At 34.1% G+C, this 22,228-nt stretch overlaps 3 protein-coding genes across 7 annotated transcripts; all 3 read left to right on the forward strand.

Annotated features, from left to right (window-relative positions):
* LOC105228162 (histone-lysine N-methyltransferase 2C) lies at positions 1-4,178 on the forward strand (the record flags this gene model as incomplete). The annotated part of the gene is given in 8 exon segments (XM_049453957.1): positions 1-1,872; positions 1,937-2,004; positions 2,122-2,192; positions 2,263-2,579; positions 2,760-2,962; positions 3,025-3,145; positions 3,201-3,323; positions 3,455-4,178. Coding segments are annotated over 8 exon segments (3,278 nt in total), but the record flags the coding sequence as incomplete, so codon positions are not given.
* A 1,616-nt stretch (positions 4,179-5,794) lies between these two features.
* On the forward strand, positions 5,795-7,465 carry LOC105228163 (probable transaldolase). The gene is made up of 3 exons (XM_011207861.3): positions 5,795-5,987; positions 6,446-6,569; positions 6,626-7,465. Exons 1-3 carry the CDS (start codon positions 5,897-5,899, stop codon positions 7,404-7,406), a joined length of 996 nt encoding a protein of 331 aa, XP_011206163.1. The 5' UTR covers positions 5,795-5,896; the 3' UTR covers positions 7,407-7,465.
* Positions 7,466-8,428: 963 nt separating this feature from the next.
* LOC105228164 (transmembrane channel-like protein 7) lies at positions 8,429-12,435 on the forward strand. Of its 5 annotated transcripts, none has more exons than XM_019990971.3 (4): positions 8,903-9,043; positions 9,107-9,258; positions 10,006-10,213; positions 10,277-12,435. In XM_019990971.3, the coding sequence occupies exon 4, from the start codon at positions 10,526-10,528 to the stop codon at positions 12,212-12,214; it is 1,689 nt and encodes a 562-aa protein (XP_019846530.1). In that variant the 5' UTR covers positions 8,903-9,043; positions 9,107-9,258; positions 10,006-10,213; positions 10,277-10,525; the 3' UTR covers positions 12,215-12,435. The 5 variants fall into 5 exon arrangements, with proteins under 5 accessions (XP_011206164.1, XP_011206165.1, XP_019846530.1 ...); XM_029551038.2 differs by having other exon boundaries at positions 10,006-10,168; XM_011207862.4 differs by lacking the exons at positions 9,107-9,258; positions 10,006-10,213 and adding an exon at positions 8,429-8,678 and having other exon boundaries at positions 8,814-9,043.
* Positions 12,436-22,228: the final 9,793 nt, after the last annotated feature.

A 22,228-nucleotide genomic window follows, 5' to 3' on the forward strand; every position in this document is an offset into this window, starting at 1 on the left:
ACATAGACAATTTTCAAAACAATTGTGGAGGTGAATTTAATTCAACAGAATCTCAATCATCCAAAATATTCAGAAAAAAAATATTATATCGCGGTCGAGGTGGGAAATTAATGGGGCAAAAGAGTAATATTTTAACACATCTCGGGCGAAAACGTAATTCTGTTCGTGGTAAAGGACGACATCTATTATTAAATAATATCAATTTAACTTCAAATGGTGAAAGATTATTGACCTCGAATAAATCTTCAGAAGATTGTCTGTCCATGGAAAGGAAAATATTACTGTGCTCTGCAAAGGACAAATTTCTTTTGTCACAAGATTTATGTGTAATGTGTGGATCTGCTGGACTTGAAAAGGAAAGCAATCTTATTGCTTGTGCACAATGTGGTCAATGTTATCATCCTTATTGTGTGAACACAAAAATATCAAATGTAATTTTAGAAAGGGGTTGGAGGTGTCTTGATTGTACTGTATGCGAGAGCTGTGGTCAACGAAACGATGAGGCGAGACTAATCCTTTGTGATGAATGCGACTTATCATATCATATATACTGTGTAACTCCTCCATTAGAAACAGTTCCGCATGGCAATTGGAAATGTAAGTGGTGTGCTGCTTGCCACAAATGTGGTCGATTTTCTCCCGGAGTAAGCCAACAAAGCCGTAATACATTCACTAACGGTATTATGGAATGTGGACAATGTACAAGCCAAGAAATGTGTTCATTTTGCGGTCAACGGTATAATGATGGCGAGCTTATTATTCAGTGTAAAAATTGTGAACGTTGGTTACATTGTCGTTGTGACTCTATAAATACTGAAGAGGAAGCCCAAATATGTGATAATATAGAATATCATTGCATTCTATGTCGACCCAAGGACAAATCTTTAGCCCAATTTTTATCTTCAAAAACATTAAAAGTAATGAAAACAATACCATTAAGCTCTGACACTATAATCCCACCAAATAATGACACAGAAACTACATTTTGGGTAGACGGTGTTAGTATGAGTGAAAGAGGTGCTAATATGATTAAAGCATTGTCGACAGACATAAAGAAAAAACGTAAAGTACGTACTCCTAATGATTCACAAAATAAAGAGTCTGGAATATTAGCAGCTATAGAGTCTGTTGTTGCTGGATCAAATAACAATGTTCCAATTGAAGAAAACATTGACACAGACTCATTAAAAAAGAGGGACACAGATCATTACAAGGACGGAATGGTTTGGACAGGTGCCGATAATAGTCCACCCGAAGGGTTTTCGATTTCTACGAATGATGATGGAATTGCAATATTACGGAAAAAACGTCAACGAAATTTACAAAAAATTGGTATAGGTGGATTCAGCGTGCGGAATCGAGCTATTAGAAAAGACGAAGCATCAAACAATTCTAATAATTGTAGTTATACAGATTCAGAAAAAAGAAAGAAAGCCGTTCGAAAAAAAGTTAAAAGTCGTTTGAGTGAATCTTATCCAGCGTACTTGCAAGAGGCATTCTTTGGTAAATCACTACTTGAAATGAAAACCAAAAGCGAATTACCGGTTGAAGATTCTGACATATCCGATGAACAAATTGAGCTAATTGATGTTTTATTTGCTGAAGAATCGCCTAGCTCAATGAGCAAAAGCGTTCCAACATTAACTGCAAATACTAATGAAGACCAAAACATCGCAATTTCTACGTTGACTTCAAATGTCAAAATAAAATGTAAAGATGTGGATGAAAGCGGAATTATTGGAAATGGAGTTGAAGCTTTGAATGCTGTTAATACAAATACAATGCATGAAATTTCCAACAGCAGCATAATAACTTCGTCAAAATTTGTGGAATCAAAGAAAACAAACACAAAAGCCGATGAAGCCAAACCAGGTAAATGATTTTTAAATACTTTAGTTTACCATTATTACAACAGACTTCAAAATATAATTAACAGCAATATTCTTTACGGATTTATCGAATGAATCAGGTAGATCGACCTCCACTTCTAATGTTAAAAGCCAAGTAAGTATGCTATTATATTTTTGAATTATTTTTCAAATTAGTTCCTAAATAATTCAGTTATTTTCATATATTACGTTTTGTTTTTACTCATCTTATATATCTATAATTATTCTTAAGGTGATTTCTACTCCCGATGATCACGCAATGAAACTAATATATTCAGAAACACAACAAGTTATTGATTTCAGGTAATTATACATAAACATTTTTAAATAAAAAATGCCTTTCTACGAAAGTTGTTTTGTTTGTTTGTTTTAGTACGATTGCGGTCTCAAAGCAAACGGAAGAGACTAATTTATTGGTTAATAAGTTAAATGAAAATGAGGCAAATGTGGCTTTTATTTCGCAATCTCCTAAACAAATTATAGAACAACCACCCCAAATGCAAATATTGCCGATACATGTGCCACTGCAGAATACAACTTGTGTAGTTGATAGTCCTGCTGTTGAAAGTTCGATAATTCCTCATAACCAATTTGCGCAACAATTGCAAAATTCACAACTTAAAACTGCTCCGCCACAACTTGATTCGGCTGGGACACAAAAAACAGCTGAAAAGATGAGACGAGATGAAGGTTTGTATTTTCTAATTACAAATATTCAACATTATGTTAGAATCCGTTGAAGAAGCATGGCATTTCTTTCTCATTTGTAATTTTTTAGCATCGTCTTTTCCTTTAACAAATCGACAATTGCTTTTTTCACTTATTTTTATCCGTTTGCTTGAATATTAGAAATGTAATCCTTTATTTTAGATTTGGGGAAAACAGCAACAATATCGGCAGTACTTTATGCTAATACTCAACATCCTGAGCTAAAACAGATGTATCCAAACTGGAACGATCGTTGTAAACAGATTCTAAAAAGGTGGCGGTCTCTTTCTAATGAGAAAAAAGCTCCTTTTCTCCAGCAAGCGAAAGATAACAGATCTGCTCATAGAATACGGAGATCACAACAGGTATCACCTTTTTCTATTGACTTTTATAACATTTTCTGTGTATATTCTAAATTATTGTTTAGGACCAGGAAAGAATATGTTTTAATCAAAAGTCCTTAAAAGAGCAAGAACAAGAACGTATATGGAAACAACATCAGGCAAAAGCTAAAGAATCGCAAAACAGCGTCAATTATAATAACAGAGGTTTGTTGTTAAATGTTGATATTTTACAATTCAGGCTTACAATATTATGTTTTAGGGTATTCATTTGATTTAAATGGAACATATGAAATGTGCTCAATAGACAAGCGAGATATAATATACAACGGAGACTCCTTGCATAAAAGGACACAGCCGCAACTGGTTTCAAAAGAAAAACAGGGTAATTTAGCCATTTATTATATTTGTAATTCAGTATTTTTATTTTTACAACTGTATTATATAAAAATTTCACGATTTTTTAATGATTTAACTCATATTTTCGTATAATTGTTTTTATTTTCTTGTAAATAGATAAACAGTCTGAAAACAAACACCTAAGAACACTGCTTTTAAAAGAACAACAACTTAGAGCTGCAACAACAGATCCTTGGATTTCGAACCCAGCACCCAACAATTCTCCCAACAGTTTGTATCAACGCTCTTTATCAAGTGATTTGATGCCTACCTCAAATGAAAGCAAAAATATTCCGGTTGATGAATCAAAAACTATTAAACCGTTCGAAGCTGTTCAGTTGGAACAACCTAGTTGTAATGAAAATAAGCAAGTTTTTAAAAACCGTAAAGATATAAAATCAACAGAAAGTGGAGAGCCTGAGTTAGAAAAACTGGACTCTGATGAAAATGGGGCTTTTGGAGATATTTTGGGTGGTTTGGGAGATGGAAATGACGATGATCTCTTAAAATCTTTAACGGCAGAAATTGGAGATGATTTTAATATACTTGAATATGCGGATCCCGCTTTAGACGAATTGGCTTCAAATCCAAACTTATTAAACAAATTAGATTTTGAATAATTACCTTGCTACAAACATTATTTAGTATTGTGTTGTACTATTTATTAACGACATAACACATCTTGGCTTGTGATAAGTGAGTTATTTGTGTGATTTGCTGATTTCATATCCAGTAATACATTATTCTCTCGTTCTAATTGAAAAAGCTAATCTTCGTAAAATTATCCGCTAAAATAATATTTATTAGTAAAATTTATTAATAAAAACCAATAGTTACTGAATTTTATTTAGTAATCAGTAAATGTTTATTGGGAGATTAAATTTAATTATAAATAGATATTAAGTTGTCAAATATCTCCCTACCGCTTTTTTTGCTCTTTATTCAATGCTTCAATCAGTGTTACAGTGGTTGGATTTAGTTCAAATATGCGCCGTTTCGTTCGATAATCTGACGTTGACCGTTTTCTCCTAATATTGTCGTATGTGATCCATTTTTCGTCGCCAATCACCATCCGCTTCAAAGTTCGAGTTCGTTCCGTTTCAGCAGCATATCGCAGGCGTTGATTCGGTCCAGAAGGTTTTTTTGCGTCAAATCATGCGGCACCAAACATTAAGCTTTTTTGTGTATCCAGCCTTCTGCAGATGGTTTAATATAGTTTGGTGACTAACTCCCATCTTCTGGGCGAAGTCATACGCCGGTCTAACTCGATGTTTTCCATAATTTGATCGATATTCGTCGTCACAGGTCTTCCGCCGGCTGGCTTATCCATGGTGTCGTTTTCACCCGCTCTGAATCGTCGAAACCTTTCCTCCGCAGTTCGAAGTGATAGAGTACCATCTCCCAAAACACCATTAATCTCACGGAACGTTTCTCTAGCGGATTTGCCTTTAACGAAGGAAAACTTTAAAATAGTGCGAATTTCGACACTTCTATAACAATATCCAATCCATAGTTTATTATTATTTTTCAGCATATTATATGTTTTTCAGATGCGACGAATATGTGTACTTATTTATTATCACGCGCAAAGTCTCCCATACTAAAATGGCTCGGAATTGGATTAAGTAATTTTCCATCCGAGTTAACATAGTGATCATTTCTTTAAATAAAGATATGTGATTTTACACATTGGAATAAATTAGTATTTTATTCGAATTATTGTCTTAGTTGCAATATAATGAAATCATATTTTGTAACAGACATACAATTCAAAAATCCATTCAAATTATATAGCCCTGACAGACGACAGCGCTAATATGCATTAAGGGGCTTATAGCCCTGACAGACGACAGCGCTAATATGCATTAGCGGGCTTAATTTACATTTATTTGCGCATTTGACCCATGTTAATGCAAGTTTGTAATGCACAAGAATTCCGTGCATTTGGTTGAATTTACTAAATTTGAGTAGGCAACACTGCTCAAAAATGGCCGCTTTTTGCTATTTTTTGACAGATGTCGCACTGTTGCTATCCATTTATCCAATATTTTAAACTTTTTTGCACACTTTTTCCGCATTACAATCAATTATTGCTATTAATTTCACTCTATTATCTTTTAATGTAGATAATAATAAACGATTTTTTTCGTTAAATTTATATTGATTTTCCAAAATTTCTATTACTAATTTTTCTTATTCATTTTTATTTCCTTTTTTTTAATAAATAAACAAATTTCACTATTAGCTGTCTAAATGCACAAGCGTGCCGTATGTCACCATAAAATTTCAATTCGCATTACCGTTGCTTAAGGCGCATTAATTTTGCTCGTCTGTCAGGGCTATATGTCACCATATAATTTTGCTCGTCTGCCAGGCCTATAAAACATTTCTAATGTCTTAACAATAAATAAGGTTTTGACAAACGTGGCATCGCTGGTGATAACTTCTTTGATTGGTTCTATTTCCATTGCGACATTTCCGCTCAGAACTAGTAAAAGTAGAGAGGTATTTAGCTTGTCATTAGCAAGCGGAGCTTCAAAGTTTTAGTTCGTATTCAAAATGGAAGGGATAACGAAGAAACAAAAATTGTCTACTCTAGACCAATTGAAGGAAATCACTGTTGTTGTAGCTGATACAGGAGATTTTGAAGGTAATTACTGTATTTACTTTTTTACAGCAACAATATGTAGTGGTTTATGTAGCTTATCAGTACAAACTCTAAAGTTAAAGCAAAGTCAGCTGAATGTCAAGTGAATGGCAAGCAGGTTTAAGAGTTGTCATCGCATTAGAAGGTTAATGATGATATCTCCATAGCCATATATGTATACTTAACTTAAAAAAATATTCACTTACAGATGTATGTAGAAATAAATTCTAAATGCTAAATGTCCTTGCTTTTGGGAACAAATATATTTGAGCTATAAGAGTTAAGGGCTCGGATTTGTACGATTCTACTATATCAAATAAAGTCGGTGCAAGCTGTAAGCTAATTAATTATTATGAAATACATTCGGAAGCTTAAAATTGCATTTGTAACCCATGCATCAATTATTGTAATTCCTTATAACTAGAAGAATGACGCTCTAACTATACTTATTATACTTTTAGCTATGAAATTGTATAAACCTACTGATGCCACCACAAATCCTTCGTTATTATTGTCTGCGGCTAAAATGGATCAGTACAACCATATACTAAAGGAAGCTATTAATTATGGATCGAAAGTTGGAAAGTAATTATAAATTAAATTTTTTTTAATATGTGGATTAAAATTTAAAAATTTTCCAGCACAGTAAATGAAAAGGTTCAGGAAGCGATTGATTATTTAGGAGTGCTGTTCGGTTGTGAAATTTTAAAAATTATACCAGGAAGGGTTTCAACTGAAATCGATGCTCGTTTATCATTTGATACAAAAAAAAGTGTCGCAAAAGCATTGAAGTTAATACAATTATACGAACAAATGGGAATTCAAAAAGAACGAGTTCTTATAAAAATTGCATCTACTTGGGAAGGCATACAAGCAGCAAAAATATTAGAAGAAAAGCATAACATTCATTGTAATTTAACTTTACTGTTTTCTTTTACTCAAGCTGTGGCATGCGCTGAGGCTGGTGTAACTCTAATATCGCCTTTTGTTGGGCGTATTTTAGATTGGTACGTTGCTAATACCAATACTAAAAGCTTTGAACCGGAGAAGGATCCAGGAGTCATATCGGTTACCCAAATCTATAATTACTATAAAAAGTATGATTATAAAACAGTTGTTATGGGTGCATCCTTTAGAAACATTGGAGAAATTAAAGCTTTAGCTGGTTGTGACTATTTAACAATTGGTCCTGCTTTATTGAAAGATCTTGAGGATGATGACGAGCCTATTAGCGAGCAGTTATCCATAAAGAGTGCCAAATCTACGGATATTGAAAAAATTAATATTGATGAAGCAAAATTCCGTTGGTTGCTTAATGAAGATGCCATGGCAACAGAAAAGCTTTCTGAAGGTATAAGAAAGTTTGCTCAAGATTCTAAAAAACTTGAAGACATGATAAAAAAATATATAAATAGTGCGTAAACATTAACATACATATACATATATGTAAATAAATTAATGAAAATATATTGGAAAATGTATTCGGACTATTATTTCTACAGATAATGAAATTAAAACAAAAATTATTATCAAATGGTTTTTCTTAACTCATGCTGCTCAGTTCCTGAAATTGTTCACTGAGGTCAAAGTGTTATGAACATTTTTAATTTTATTATTTTTCTTTTAATATTCTCAGCTTTGAAATTACATAGTATATATGTAAGGAAATACATATATATGTATGTCAATGCATTTCAATTAGTTCTTTTTTTAACTCATAATGAAGATAAATTTATAAAATATACTAAAACAAAAAATTTAGAAATCGCATGGCATAAATACGTTCATTTTGTATGTTCATTTCTCGGTTGGCCAACAATATTCCCTGGTTGATAGTGTTAACAAAGCTGTAATTCTACAGATTCCTTTCTGTTATAATCAAAACGATGTTAATATTTCACGGAGTGAATTCCATCGTTGTGAGATGAATTCCTTGGTTCAAGTTTTACAAATGTTCGATATCGAACCTGCACCTTCTTTATGTCTTTATGTTCTCTGGCCTTTACATTCTCTGGTTCAACTATTATTAGTTATTAAAACTTAAGCTCACTTGAGGTGACAGCAGCCAGAGAAAGTAGATTCCAGTATAAAACAACATTATTTTATAATTCATCATTTTCTAACATATTCGATATTATTTAGCAGAAATATGTAAGAAACGACTGTATAGAGGATCGTCCACGAAACTTTAAAAATGTTCTCTGGTAGATCCACAGAACTTTATAACCAAATGAGTGTGCCCCAACAGTGGCAAAAAATTAGTAGCAATCGAAACGTCTGGTAATGCGAAGCTTTAAGCAGAGAACGTATATAAACGTCAGAGAACGTTTATCATATTATTGTTATTATAAACGTTCTCTGTAAACGTTCTCTGATTATGATGTACGTTCTCTGTATATAATTTACGTTCTCTGGTTAAAGTACGCACAAAAAAGATGATAATATGCACTTCCCATTTATACGGCAACGCCGACAATAATAAATACAAACAATTTTTTTTATAATTGTGGTTATTAAGTAGTGTTTTGATAATGTCTGACATTTCTAAAAATAAGCAAAAAACTAAAAGAACTAATGGTTGGGAAGAAGCAGGTTGCGAGTTTTATCAAGAGAATTATTGTGCAGATTGGGATGGTTTCGCTAAAAACCCTATAGCAATAACTACTTTACTACCGTCAAAACAAAACAGGCTAGGTTAGAACGTACTTTTTTGTATTACTATGTACAACTAATCGGTTCACAATTTTTTTTTTAATTTCTAATATATTCATATATACAAATATACATTTAATTATAACATTTCGTATTATATGTTTTGCTTTCGTGTAGGCACTTCAAAGCGGAATTACACCCAGCTCGATCGAAAACAGAAAATTTGCTGGCAACAGTTTCCTTCAACCACACAAAGAAATTATCAACAGAATGATGGGCAATTTTCTTTGCTACCCGACTTATCCCAAGTCATTAATGACGAGGAACATATATGGGAAGAGATGTTTCAAATTAAACAATTACCATTAGCAATGCACCAAAAAAAGGAATTTAAATTGGATTTGCAGGTAAACAAAATATTAGATAAAATGTAAATATCTGTTTAATTAAAGAGTTTGATATTATTTAAGTATCCAATACCAATTCTTGTTCCCTTTATAAGATCCAAAGGGTTTGAACTTGAGAAAAATAATGACTTTTTCTGCAAAAAGTGGTTCAATAATGGACCTTTCGGTTGAAATTTATTCCAGCCAGCGGTCGATTTAATTTTTAAAACTTAAAGGTAAACCCTTATCTTTATAATAAAGCCATTACTTATATTAGAATTGTCTTAAGGGATCGTCTCAGCGTTACCCTCCGAAAAATCACTGACTTTGGCGATTTTTTTGTGTTGAAACTAACTAATCGCCCTGGTTTTTTTATAAATAAATACATTCATGACGAATATAAAATATTTTTTTTTATGTTTATTTATTGGGTATATAATAGTTAAATAAATTGTTGAAATTAACCGAAAAAAGGTACTTTACGATGTTTACGATTGCGGTACTTACGATTGTAAGAAAGTCGCTATCGCGCTATGTAGAGTTTTTTTTTTTTTTGAAATTGGCGGCGGTTTGAACAAAAACTGTCGAATTGGAACTTTTTTGACATTTCATATATTTAAAAAATACTTTCATAGCGCAATAGAGAATTACGTTAAAAATGTTCTCTCCAAATTGAAACTAGATATCTTCAAAACTCTTTCTTTGAGAGTGGAAACCATTTTTAAAAACACAATTCTGAGAAAAACGCGTTTAAAGATTGGAATCGCTCCGTTTTCCACTCTGTTCCCTTTCTACAAGACATTTGAACATATGTTTTTTACAGTGTGTATTATCCCATAATACAACAATAAAAAACGATTTTTCAAAAATTTTACACTGAGAAGTCCCTTAATATTTCTTTAAATTTAGTAAATAAATTCTTAGAATTACCACCTCATGTGGGGTTTACACATTTTATATTCTTAATAAATTTTTTTTTGCAGTTTTAAAAAAACAAGATCACATATTCAACTTTTTCGTTTTTGAGAGAGCAAAGTAGGTGTGCTTTGGCAGTGGCATACTCTGAGTCTGAACAAAGAAAAGGAGGGTTTATTTTGAAGAGAATAATATTAACATTAATGACAAGACACAGTGTTTAAGTTTTTGGTAAAAATTAAAAACGACTAACCCAATTAGTTTTTTGTAAACGAAGTATTACAAACATTAGAATTTGAAGCTTGATGCTATTTTTACTATTATTTAATTTTTTTCTAGAATGCAACCAAACTACGTCTGCAAGGATTTAACCAACTTAAATGGAAACATCGCAAAGCTTGGCAAAAAATTGCTTTAGAGTGGACCAAATTTAGTACTATTATTAAATTGTGGCAGTCATCTTTGAAGGATATCGAGGGACATTTTGGTAGTGGTGTAGCTGCATACTTTATATTTTTACGATGGCTTTTTTATCTTAATTGTGTTACATTCCTATTAATAATTATATTTGTAATAATTCCAAATATTATGACATATGAGAAATATGACAAATGTAAGGTAACACAAAATTTAAATCGGTCAAATAATTGTCTTACACAAGACATTGATCGAAAAACATATCTGGATTTAAAGAGCGGTGGATCGTTCAATCTTCTTGATATCGTACAAGGAACTGGAGCACTGGAAATATCACTGATGTTTTATGGAGGATATTCCAATAATACAGTTGGAATTGCGTTTAAAGACACGCTCAACTCCACTTATAATGAAAATCAACATTCATTCTATTACGACCTTTCTTCTGCATATATATTCGCTGTGCTTGGTTACTTTACAACTACTTTAATTTTCATTGTAAAAGCATCTGCCCGTGAGTTCAAAGATCGTCTTATTAATGGCCGATGGCAGTTTTACCAGTATTGCAACCTTGCTTTTGGTGGTTGGGACTTTTGTATTCATAATGAAAAATCAAGTGTTATTAAGCATAAAGCAGTCTTTAATGAGTTCAAAAGCTCAATTCATTCTAAACGTATTGAAACTGAAAGAAATAATCGCTCGAATGACTATATGTTAAAACTTATTATGATACGAATTATTATTAACATTTCTGTTGTTCTTACATTAATTCTCTCCGCATATGTAATATTTTTACTCTTTAATATGAGCTTGAATCAAGGTCATGGTAAATTTATCACTATTAATTATGAAGAAGTGAATTCATTTGATACTGTTAATGTTGAGAAGCCTATTTCTTTACAACTTCTTGAACTATTCTTTGATTTTGCACCATATATTTGCATTGTTTTTTTAAATCTTTTATTGCCAGCTTTTTTTAAATATCTGTGTTCTTTTGAAAAGTATTCCCCTTTGTTTGTGATAAAAATCAGTTTAATCCGCATGATATTTTTAAGATTAGCTTCTTTATTTATTTTACTAAGCCGATTCTATTATATTGTAATACCAAACTCGGACACTCTTATTAGGAAATCTGTTCCATACAACTGTTGGGAAACATTTGTAGGTCAGCAATTCTACAAGCTAGTTTTAACAGATTTCTTTAGTCATTTGTTTGTAACTTTTTGCTTCAACCTTCCCCGTGCTATATTAGCAATATATTTTAATAATAATTTCGTTAAATTTACTTGTGAGCAGGAGTTTGAACTTTCTAAACATGCTTTGGATATTGTATATTTGCAAACAATTTGCTGGATAGGAAGTTTTTATATGCCTTTTTTGCCGGCTTTAATTATAGGAATTATGTTTCTAATGTTTTACATAAAAAAGTTTCAATGTCTCATAAATTCAAGACCAACTAAAATATTATATGGAACTTCACGCTCTAATTCACTATTTATGTCTGTCCTGTTGATATCATTCATTGTTTCTGTAATTGTATTAACTTATGCCTTTGCTGAAGTATCACCTTCTACGTCATGTGGACCTTTTAAAGAACTAAAAACGGTATGGGACGCTCCATTGTCGACTTTCATGAGGATGCCAATATTTGTCAAAGATTTTGTATTTTTCTTCGGAACACCTGCATTTGTTATACCTTGTTTTTTTATTCTAATCCTATTACTTTATTATTTTTACGCCGTATCGGATGCCAACAAAAATATGGTGGAGGTTTTGAAAAACCAGTTAGTATTAGAAGGACATGACAAAAAATTTCTATTAACCCGACTCTTATTGACTCATCAAGACACGCAAGAATAAATTATTATAAAAATTTACTTCAAACACATACAAAGTATATACTCATTAAAGTATAAGAGCCGTATAGGTATATTATAGAGAAATATGTGCTTTAAGTTAATCAACACTAAAGTAGAATGTGTTTTAAAAAATTGTCTATCGTCAAACTCAACACGATACTCATTAATTCCAAAAAACAACCAATGGTTATAAATAAAGAACCGATAGCGAACCAAAATAAATTTATGTTTTTTGTATTATGTTTACTTGAAATAGTGTCCTGAAAATACCTGAAGATGTTAGCGACAGACATGTTCGTTGAATACTAAATAAAATTTGACGTGCATTTTAATGTAATCCGAAAACAGACTGGCTCTCATTACTAGCCACTATAAAACGGTCCTTCAATATTTTGTCTTCAAACTGGCAGTCCTACAAAGGGTTTTTTGCAGTTAAGGTTAACGCATTAAAAAATAAATGAAATAATATTTGAATTAAATTTATTTATTTCGTAATCACAAATACGGGAATACAAATAATTATTTCACATATCGGACTAAAAAAATGTTTACCCCAAAAGCGGATAAAAAAAATAGAATCCTACAAACCAGATAAAAAAAATAAAAAAAGGAAAATTCCAGCTGGCAGCCAGCTACGGTTGAAGTCACTAAATAACTTTCAAATCACATAACTTCGCGGTGTGAGCGTCACCGAAGCACTGCCCAGCCACGGTGCCTGCTGTTCTTTATACAACCAGTTAACAGCCAACTTCCAGAGAGATTACATTATGACTGTTAAATCACCTCACACCGCGGTGCAAGCATCACCTAAGCACTGACCAGGCGCTGTGCTTGCATTTCTTTTATAGAGTCAGCTAACAGCCAGCTTCCCGCGTGATTACATTATGACTGTTAAATCACATCACTGCGCGATACAAGTGGCACATTAGCACTGACTAGGCGCTGTGCCTGCTTTTCTTTTATAGAGTCAGCTAACAGCCAGCTTCCCGCGTGATTACATTATGATTGTTAAATCACATCACAGCGCGGTACAAGTGGCACATTAGCACTGACTAGGCGCTGTGCCTGCTTTTCTTTTATAGAGTCAGCTAACAGCCAGCTTCCCGCGTGATTACATTATGATTGTTAAATCACATCACAGCGCGGTACAAGTGGCACATTAGCACTGACCAGGCACCGTGCGTGCTTTTCTTTTATAGAGTCAGCTAACAGCGAGCTTCCCGCGAGATTGCATTATGACTGTTAAATCATATCACTGCGCGGTGCAAAGGTCACCCAAGCACTGACTAGGCGCCGTGCCTGCTTTTCTTTTATAGAGTCAGCTAACAGCCAGTTTCCCGCGAGATTGCATTATGACTGTTAAATCACATCACTGCGCGGTATAAGCGTCACCTTAGCACTGACCAGACAGCGTGCGTGCTTTTCTTTTATAGAGTCAGCTAACAACCAGTTTTCCATGTGATTACATTATAACTGTTAAATCACATCACTGCGCGATACAAGTGGCACATTAGCACTGACTAGGCGCTGTGCCTGCTTTTCTTTTATAGAGTCAGCTAACAGCCAGCTTCCCGCGTGATTACATTATGATTGTTAAATCACATCACAGCGCGGTACAAGTGGCACATTAGCACTGACCAGGCACCGTGCGTGCTTTTCTTTTATAGAGTCAGCTAACAGCGAGCTTCCCGCGAGATTGCATTATGACTGTTAAATCACATAACAGCGCGGTATGAGTGGCACATTAGCACTGACCAGACAGCGTGCCTGCATTTCTTTTATAGAGCCAGCTTCTCGCGAGATTGCATTATGACTGTTAAATCACATCACTGCGCGGTGCGAGTGTCACCCAAGTACTGACTAGGCGCCGTACCCGCTTTTCTTTTATAGAGTCAGCTAACAGCCAGCTTCCCGAGTGATTGCATTATGACTGTTAAATCACATCACTGCGCGGTATAAGCGTCACCTAAGCACTGACCAGACAGCGTGCCTGCTTTTCTTTTATAGAGCCAGCTTCCCGCGAGATTACATTATGACTGTTAAATCATATTACTGCGCGGTGCAAAGGTCACCCAAGCACTGACTAGGCGCCGTGCCTGCTTTTCTTTTATAGAGTCAGCTAACAGCCAGTTTCCCGCGAGATTGCATTATGACTGTTAAATCACATCACTGCGCGGTATAAGCATCACCTTAGCACTGACCAGACAGCGTGCCTGCTTTTCTTTTATAGAGCCAGCTTCTCGAGAGATTGCATTATGATCGTTAAATCACATCACGGCGCGGTACAAGTGGCACATTAGGACTGACCAGGCACCGTGCGTGCCTTTCTTTTATAGAGTCAGCTAACAGCCAGCTTCTCGCGAGATTTCATTATGACTGTTAAATCACATCACTGCGCGGTATAAGCGACACCTAAGCACTGACCAGGCAGCGTGCCTGCGTTTCTTTTATAGAGTCAGCTAACAGCCAGCTTCCCGCGTGATTGCATTATGACTGTTAAATCACATCACTGCGCGGTATAAGCGTCACCTAAGCCTGACCAGGCACTGTGCCTGCTTTTCTTTTATAGAGCCAGCTTCCCGCGTGATTACATAATGATTGTTAAATCACATCACTGCGCGGTACAAGTGGCACATTAGCACTGACTAGGCGCCGTGCGTGCTTTTCTTTTATAGAGTCAGCTAACAGCCAGTTTCCCGCGAGATTGCATTATGACTGTTAAATCACATCACTGCGCGGTATAAGCGTCACCTTAGCACTGACCAGACAGCGTGCCTGCTTTTCTTTTATAGAGTCAGCTAACAACCAGCTTCCCGCGTGATTGCATTATGACTGTTAAATCACATCACTGCGCGGTATAAGCGTCACCTAAGCCTGACCAGGCACTGTGCCTGCTTTTCTTTTATAGAGCCAGCTTCCCGCGAGATTACATTATGACTGTTAAATCATATCACTGCACGGTGCAAAGGTCACCCAAGCACTGACTATGCGCCGTGCCTGCTTTTCTTTTATAGAGCCAGCTTCTCGCGAGATTGCATTATGACTCTTAAATCACATCAGAGCGTGGTGCAAGCGTCACCCAAGCACTGACCAGGCACCGCGCGTGCTTTTCTTTTATAGAGTCAGCTAACAATCAGCTTCCCGCGTGATTGCATTATGACTGTTAAATCACATCACTGCGCGGTATAAGCGTCACCTAAGCACTGACCAGCCACCGTGCCTGCATTTCTTTTATAGAGCCAGCTTCCCGCGAGATTAGATTATGACTGTTAAATCACAACACTGCGCGGTACAAGTTGCACATTAGCACTGACTAGGCGCTGTGCCTGCTTTTCTTTTATAGAGCCAGTTTCCCGCGAGATTGCATTATGACTGTTAAATCACATCACTGCGCGGTACAAGTGGCACATTAGCACTGACTAGGCGCTGTGCCTTCTTTTCTTTTATAGAGTCAGCTAACAGCCAGCTTCCCGCGTGATTGCATTATGACTGTTAAATCACATCACTGCGCGCTGCAAGCGTCACCTAAGCCTGACCAGGCACTGTGCCTGCAAGTGGCACATTAGCACTGACTAGGCGCCGTGCGTGCTTTTCTTTTATAGAGTCAGCTAACAGCCAGCTTCCCGCGTGATTGCATTATGATTGTTAAATCACATCACTGCGCGCTGCAAGCGTCACCTAAGCCTGACCAGGCACTGTGCCTGCATTTCTTTTATAGAGCCAGCTTCCGGCGAGATTGCATTATGACTGTTAAATCACATCACAGCGCGGTGCGAGTGTCACATTAGCCAGACACCGTGCCTGTTTTTCTTTTATAGAGCCAGCGTCCCGCGAGATTGCATTATGACTGTTAAATCACATCACTGCGCGGTATAAGCGTCACCTAAGCCTGACCAGGCACTGTGCCTGCAAGTGGCACATTAGCACTGACTAGGCGCCGTGCGTGCTTTTCTTTTATAGAGCCAGCTTCCCGCGAGATTAGATTATGACTGTTAAATCACAACACTGCGCGGTACAAGTTGCACATTAGCACTGACTAGGCGCTGTGCCTTCTTTTCTTTTATAGAGTCAGCTAACAGCCAGCTTCCCGCGTGATTGCATTATGACTGTTAAATCACATCACTGCGCGGTGCAAGCTTCATCCAAGCACTGACCAGACACCGTGCGTGCTTTTCTTATAGAGTCAGCTAACAGCCAGCTTCCCGCGTGATTACATTATGACTGTTAAATCACATCACTGCGCGGTATAAGCGTCACCTAAGCCTGACCAGGCACTGTGCCTGCTTTTCTTTTATAGAGCCAGCTTCCCGCGTGATTACATTATGATTGTTAAATCACATCACTGCGCGGTACAAGTGGCACATTAGCACTGACTAGGCGCTGTGCTTGCTTTTCTTTTATAGAGTCAGCTAACAGCCAGCTTCCCGCGTGATTGCATTATGATTGTTAAATCACATCACTGCGCGCTGCAAGCGTCACCTAAACCTGACCAGGCACTATGCCTGCATTTCAGCTTCCCGCGAGATTGCGTTATGATTATAAATCACATCACTGCGCGGTGCAAGCGTCACCCAAGCACTGACCAGGCACGGTGCCTGCATTTCTTTTATAGAACCAGCTAACAGCCAGTCATATCACATCGCGGTGCGAGGGTCTTCTAAGCACTATAACTCTTTGAACTACGAAGGTGTATCGTGAAATAATGTTTTAAAAATACATGAGAGTATAATGGAAAACGCAAATTTATAATCATACATTAAATAAGTGGAAGAGTTGACTAGTTCAGTACGCTTTCATTTCTGACTTCCACTGATACAGTAGACATACATATATTCGATATTTTTCTATTACATAGGTGGAGTAAAATAAAAATTTAAAAAAGTTCTAAAGTTTTATTACTAAAATATATTTGATAAGTATTCTGCTTATTTTGAATTTTTTGAATCCTTTAGTTATTCTAAAAACTTATTTTTGCAGTTACTTACACAATTCTGCGAATCCAGTATAACAGATATCACATTTTTGGAACATAAACAACACAACTTCACCAAAATATTTAAATTTCATGAACTTGAAATGGGTTATTGCTTTCTAGCTAATAATTTTATGGATTAGTAGGCATTGTTTCTGCATCGTTCAGTAGCATATATAGAAACTCTAGCAATAGAAAAACAGGATGTACATACATACATATTTTTCATAATAACTTTCTTTATCACGTTACATGTATGCGCATATGTTCGCACAGTTTTTATAGTTTGCTTAACAATTCAAAATTTTTAATTTTAATCTACTGTGAAAATATTAAATTTTTGGGTTGTCCGAGTACTATGTATGTACTTACGCAATATATAATTTAAAATCCTAAATTTTGTTTATCAAATAATAGTCGCAATTTAGATAAGTTGTCGTTACGACTTAGCCCGTTTGAAACGAAGAAATCATTAAAACTCTTTCTAAAACAAGAATCACTTTGGAAATACGAGGTTTACAAATTAACATACTTAAAAAATTTTTATTTAAAACTAGTTCAAAAAAATTTAGATGTATGTACATAGCAACGTGGATATACCATACTTAGGATTACTTTCCCAAACTTTAGGGCAGGTTTATATAAGATATACATACTTATAATGTGGAAGAAATGCTAAATAGCTTGACAGTGAATGATGAAAGCTTTGAAAAAAGAAAATGCAAGTTTCTACACCATACACTCATCACTACAGGTGAGTTGTATATTTTACATATGTAAAACTTTAGCTTTATACGAATAGATGTTAACATAAAATTTTTATAATTAGTTTTTCATCATGCATGTCTGATCTCAGAGTTATTTTAGAGCTAAAATACTGTAATTGCACATTATTCAAATATCCGATAAGATGTAAGTTTCACACAATGTTTACCATAGATTCAAAAGTTGTTTTCTATCTTAAGCTATACAACTTTGAATTATTTATTCAGTTAAAGGTAAAACTTATTACTAATATTATAGTATATTTTCGAAACATTTTTAAAATAAAACAAAGAATGTGAAATCGACTTCGATATACAATATTTCTATAAATCAAACAATTTTGGGGTTTTCTATTCATGGACGGCTATGTATTGGTTATTTATCTTTGTTAACGATCTTTAAAAATTATATAAGGAATTTAATGCGAGCGAAGCCAGGGTAAAAGATAGTATATAAATAATAATTCGAATTTCCTTATCTTTTCATAGATTTCTATCAATTTTTAAACATTCGGTGTGGGTTGTCTGATATAAAAAATACACTTATACCCGTTATTATTGAATAAGCTACTATTTATTTCTAATTTTTTATTGAAATTAAAAAGAGGATATAACTTTTAAGGCAAAACAAATCGCGAGAGAAAAATATGTATGTATGTTATCCGTCGTATTCGGTGCAGAAGCTTCAGTTTGTTGGCTAAGAAAAATATATATACGTATAAACTTTTAATATTTTCTTTTATACCTATACGTTTTTGTTACAAATATTATTATTCTCAAAACTGTTTAAACATAAAAAGATAACGTGTGCCGCAGAGAGATATTTTTGTTTACTTTTTGCTAAGGATTTGTAAAATACTTAAAAATAATCTTAAAAATAAAACAATAGCATACAATCGCACTTAATTTGCTTATTAATAATGTAAAACTTCGTGGAAGTTATAAATAAATAAAAGTTTATATAAATTTATAAAACAAATAGGTATTCACAATTTACGCCTCTCAAGCGCCTGCTTACCTTTTCAGTACTATAAAATAATGTTATCTTTCTAGGGTTAAAATATTTCAAAATCAGGATATATCAAATCGTTATATATTTTTGATAGCAAAACTTTCATATATTCTTCCAGAGAGCCGTAATTATTTTATAATTAAAATATGTTCAAATCTAACTAATATATCTGTAAAACTTAAATATATTTTCAAAGGTTAAACACATATTAATCGATTACATTACACTACAATCTACCTATCTTTGCAGATATTTCAGAAAACTTTTGGATTAGTCATCTATACAAAACAATACATACTTTTTGCAATATATATATATATGTATATATATATATACTTTTTACAATATACCGCTAATTTAAGTTGCATCTACAAATGCCTAGTCAGATATTATGTCGTTTGAAACACAATATCTCTTAAAATGTTATACAAATCATGTCATAATTTAGCTTTAAAATAATAAAACGATAACTGTATATGATAATTTGTTAAGTACCGTAAGAGTAAAATAATTTAATTTAGTAATATTCTAAGTTCATACATATGTATTTATAATATTGTTCAAAATTGAACATGTTCGTTGCTGCCAAAGCACGGACAACAATATTATATTTAAATCTTTTATATATTTCAATGTTAAATAAGATAAGAAATAATCTAGCTATTGTAATCATACAGTCCACTACTAATAGATATCTATGTTCAAATATATTGAACATACGTAAATAAACACATAAAATATATGCATTGATATGCAACATACAAACATATACATATGAGGCACGTATGCATTAATAAGTGATACGCATGCACTCAAGAAATACATACTAAACATATTTACTTAGGTTTGGGCAATTGATTACAAATGCACATGTGCACTTGAAAACAACCCAAACCAAGCAATATAAATTATACTTGTATGACAGCACACACATACACACATGTATTGTATTGTATAGTTGAAAACAACCCCATGTGGTGTGCTGTAAATATATATGTATATATTTAATTAGATAAGTTAGACTTCTAAAATATTATATAAGGTTTACAAATTTAATAATAAAATTAGAATGAATAAATTCTCACTTGACTAAAGACGTTGTTTAATTCCCCCCACCAGTGGTAAGGATTATCTAAAATCTTTGTTGAGCTAGTTTGATCTTACAAATCAAACAGTTTGATATATAGGGTGATTTTTTAAGAGCTTGATAACTTTTTTTAAAAAAAAACGCATAAAATTTGCAAAATCTCATCGGTTCTTTATTTGAAACGTTAGATTGGTTCATGACATTTACTTTTTGAAGATAATTTCATTTAAATGTTGACCGCGGCTGCGTCTTAGGTGGTCCATTCGGAAAGTCCAATTTTGGGCAACTTTTTCGAGCATTTCGGCCGGAATAGCCCGAATTTCTTCGGAAATGTTGTCTTCCAAAGCTGGAATAGTTGCTGGCTTATTTCTGTAGACTTTAGACTTGACGTAGCCCCACAAAAAATAGTCTAAAGGCGTTAAATCGCATGATCTTGGTGGCCAACTTACGGGTCCATTTCTTGAGATGAATTGTTGTCCGAAGTTTTCCCTCAAAATGGCCATAGAATCGCGAGCTGTGTGGCATGTAGCGCCATCTTGTTGAAACCACATGTCAACCAAGTTCAGTTCTTCCATTTTTGGCAACAAAAAGTTTGTTAGCATCGAACGATAGCGATCGCCATTCACCGTAACGTTGCGTCCAACAGCATCTTTGAAAAAATACGGTCCAATGATTCCACCAGCGTACAAACCACACCAAACAGTGCATTTTTCGGGATGCATGGGCAGTTCTTGAACGGCTTCTGGTTGCTCTTCACCCCAAATGCGGCAATTTTGCTTATTTACGTAGCCATTCAACCAGAAATGAGCCTCATCGCTGAAACACGCGCGCGAAACACATTTCGAACCGAACACTGATTTTGGTAATAAAATTCAATGATTTGCAAGCGTTGCTCGTTAGTAAGTCTATTCATGATGAAATGTCAAAGCATACTGAGCATCTTTCTCTTTGACACCATGTCTGAAATCCCACGTGATCTGTCAAATACTAATGCATGAAAATCCTAACCTCAAAAAAATCACCGTTATAATTCAAACAAATATATATGTACATATATAGTTAAGGCATGAATATATTTTTTAATGGAATGATTGTTGATTTTTTAATTCTAGGTCTAGATATTAAAAAAATATGTAGCTCGTCCAAGCTTTGCACTAGTTGAAATAAAAATGTTCCCTCAGTTCGTTGTGTAAGAAGTGTTACGAAATCTTATCTAGATTTGGTTGGTAATTATTTTCTGAAAAAGAAGTAGACTTACAGACTCATAAAAACATTTAGTTTGCTTCCCTTGATGCTTTGTAATATAAATGTATACTCATGTAAAAAAAGAGTATAATATATATATATATATATATATATGTGTGTATGTGCTATTAACATTAACTCAAATAATTTCCACGTTGTATTTAATAATTTTTTCAGTTTCAGCCGGAGGTGTCATTGAACTATTTATCGGAATATTTATTTTAAATGTAATTGATATTACATGTCTTTGTTTAAAAAAACTGTAGATACGTACTTATATTCGTAATAATAAGAATTATTTCAGACATTTTATAAATATGAAATTTGTAAACAACTGTCAATTTAATTTGCTTTTATGAATTTTTATTTAAAAATTATAATTTTTGTTCTAAAAAACTGTTTGTGCAAATATACCTGTTGACTAACAATTTTGTTTCATATTGGTAAACTTGGGAGATAAATTTTTATTTTTTTATATTGAAATGTGTTCGATTAATTTGATTATGAAAAATTTCAACCAAGGCATTCAAATCACAACGAAGGAATTTATACAGAAGGGAATCTGTTGAATAGGAATGAATTTATTATTATCGAATTTAATTTATTATATTACACATTCTCTGCCTTTACTTTAATTTTTTCTACATAAAATTTATTAATAAAAGAAATAGGTGACGCTCGCAACGCTCTGTGATGTGATTAAACAGTCAAATCTATAAAAGAAAAGCAGGCACGGTGCCTGGTCAGTGCTTGGGTGACGCTTGCACCGCGCAGTGAAGTGATTTGCCAGTCATAATGCAATCTCGCGGGAAGCTGACTCTATAAAAGAAAAGCAGTCACGGCATCTAGTCAGTACTAATGTGACACTCGCACCGCGCTGTGATTTAACAGCCATAATGCAATCACGCGGGAAGTTGGCTCTATAAAAGAAAAGC

This window comes from Bactrocera dorsalis, chromosome 3 (assembly GCF_023373825.1).
Source record: "Bactrocera dorsalis isolate Fly_Bdor chromosome 3, ASM2337382v1, whole genome shotgun sequence".
Taxonomy (NCBI): domain Eukaryota; kingdom Metazoa; phylum Arthropoda; class Insecta; order Diptera; family Tephritidae; genus Bactrocera; species Bactrocera dorsalis.

Coding starts and splice junctions, on each gene's coding strand:
- LOC105228163 (XM_011207861.3), top strand. CDS start 5,897: ATGGAAGGGATAACGAAGAAACAAAAATTGTCTACTCTAGACCAATTG. Junction 5,988..6,445: donor TGATACAGGAGATTTTGAAG/GTAATTACTGTA, acceptor TTATACTTTTAG/CTATGAAATTGTATAAACCT. Junction 6,570..6,625: donor TATGGATCGAAAGTTGGAAA/GTAATTATAAAT, acceptor AAAATTTTCCAG/CACAGTAAATGAAAAGGTTC.
- LOC105228164 (XM_011207862.4), top strand. CDS start 8,516: ATGTCTGACATTTCTAAAAATAAGCAAAAAACTAAAAGAACTAATGGT. Junction 8,679..8,813: donor GTCAAAACAAAACAGGCTAG/GTTAGAACGTAC, acceptor GCTTTCGTGTAG/GCACTTCAAAGCGGAATTAC. Junction 9,044..10,276: donor AATTTAAATTGGATTTGCAG/GTAAACAAAATA, acceptor ATTTTTTTCTAG/AATGCAACCAAACTACGTCT.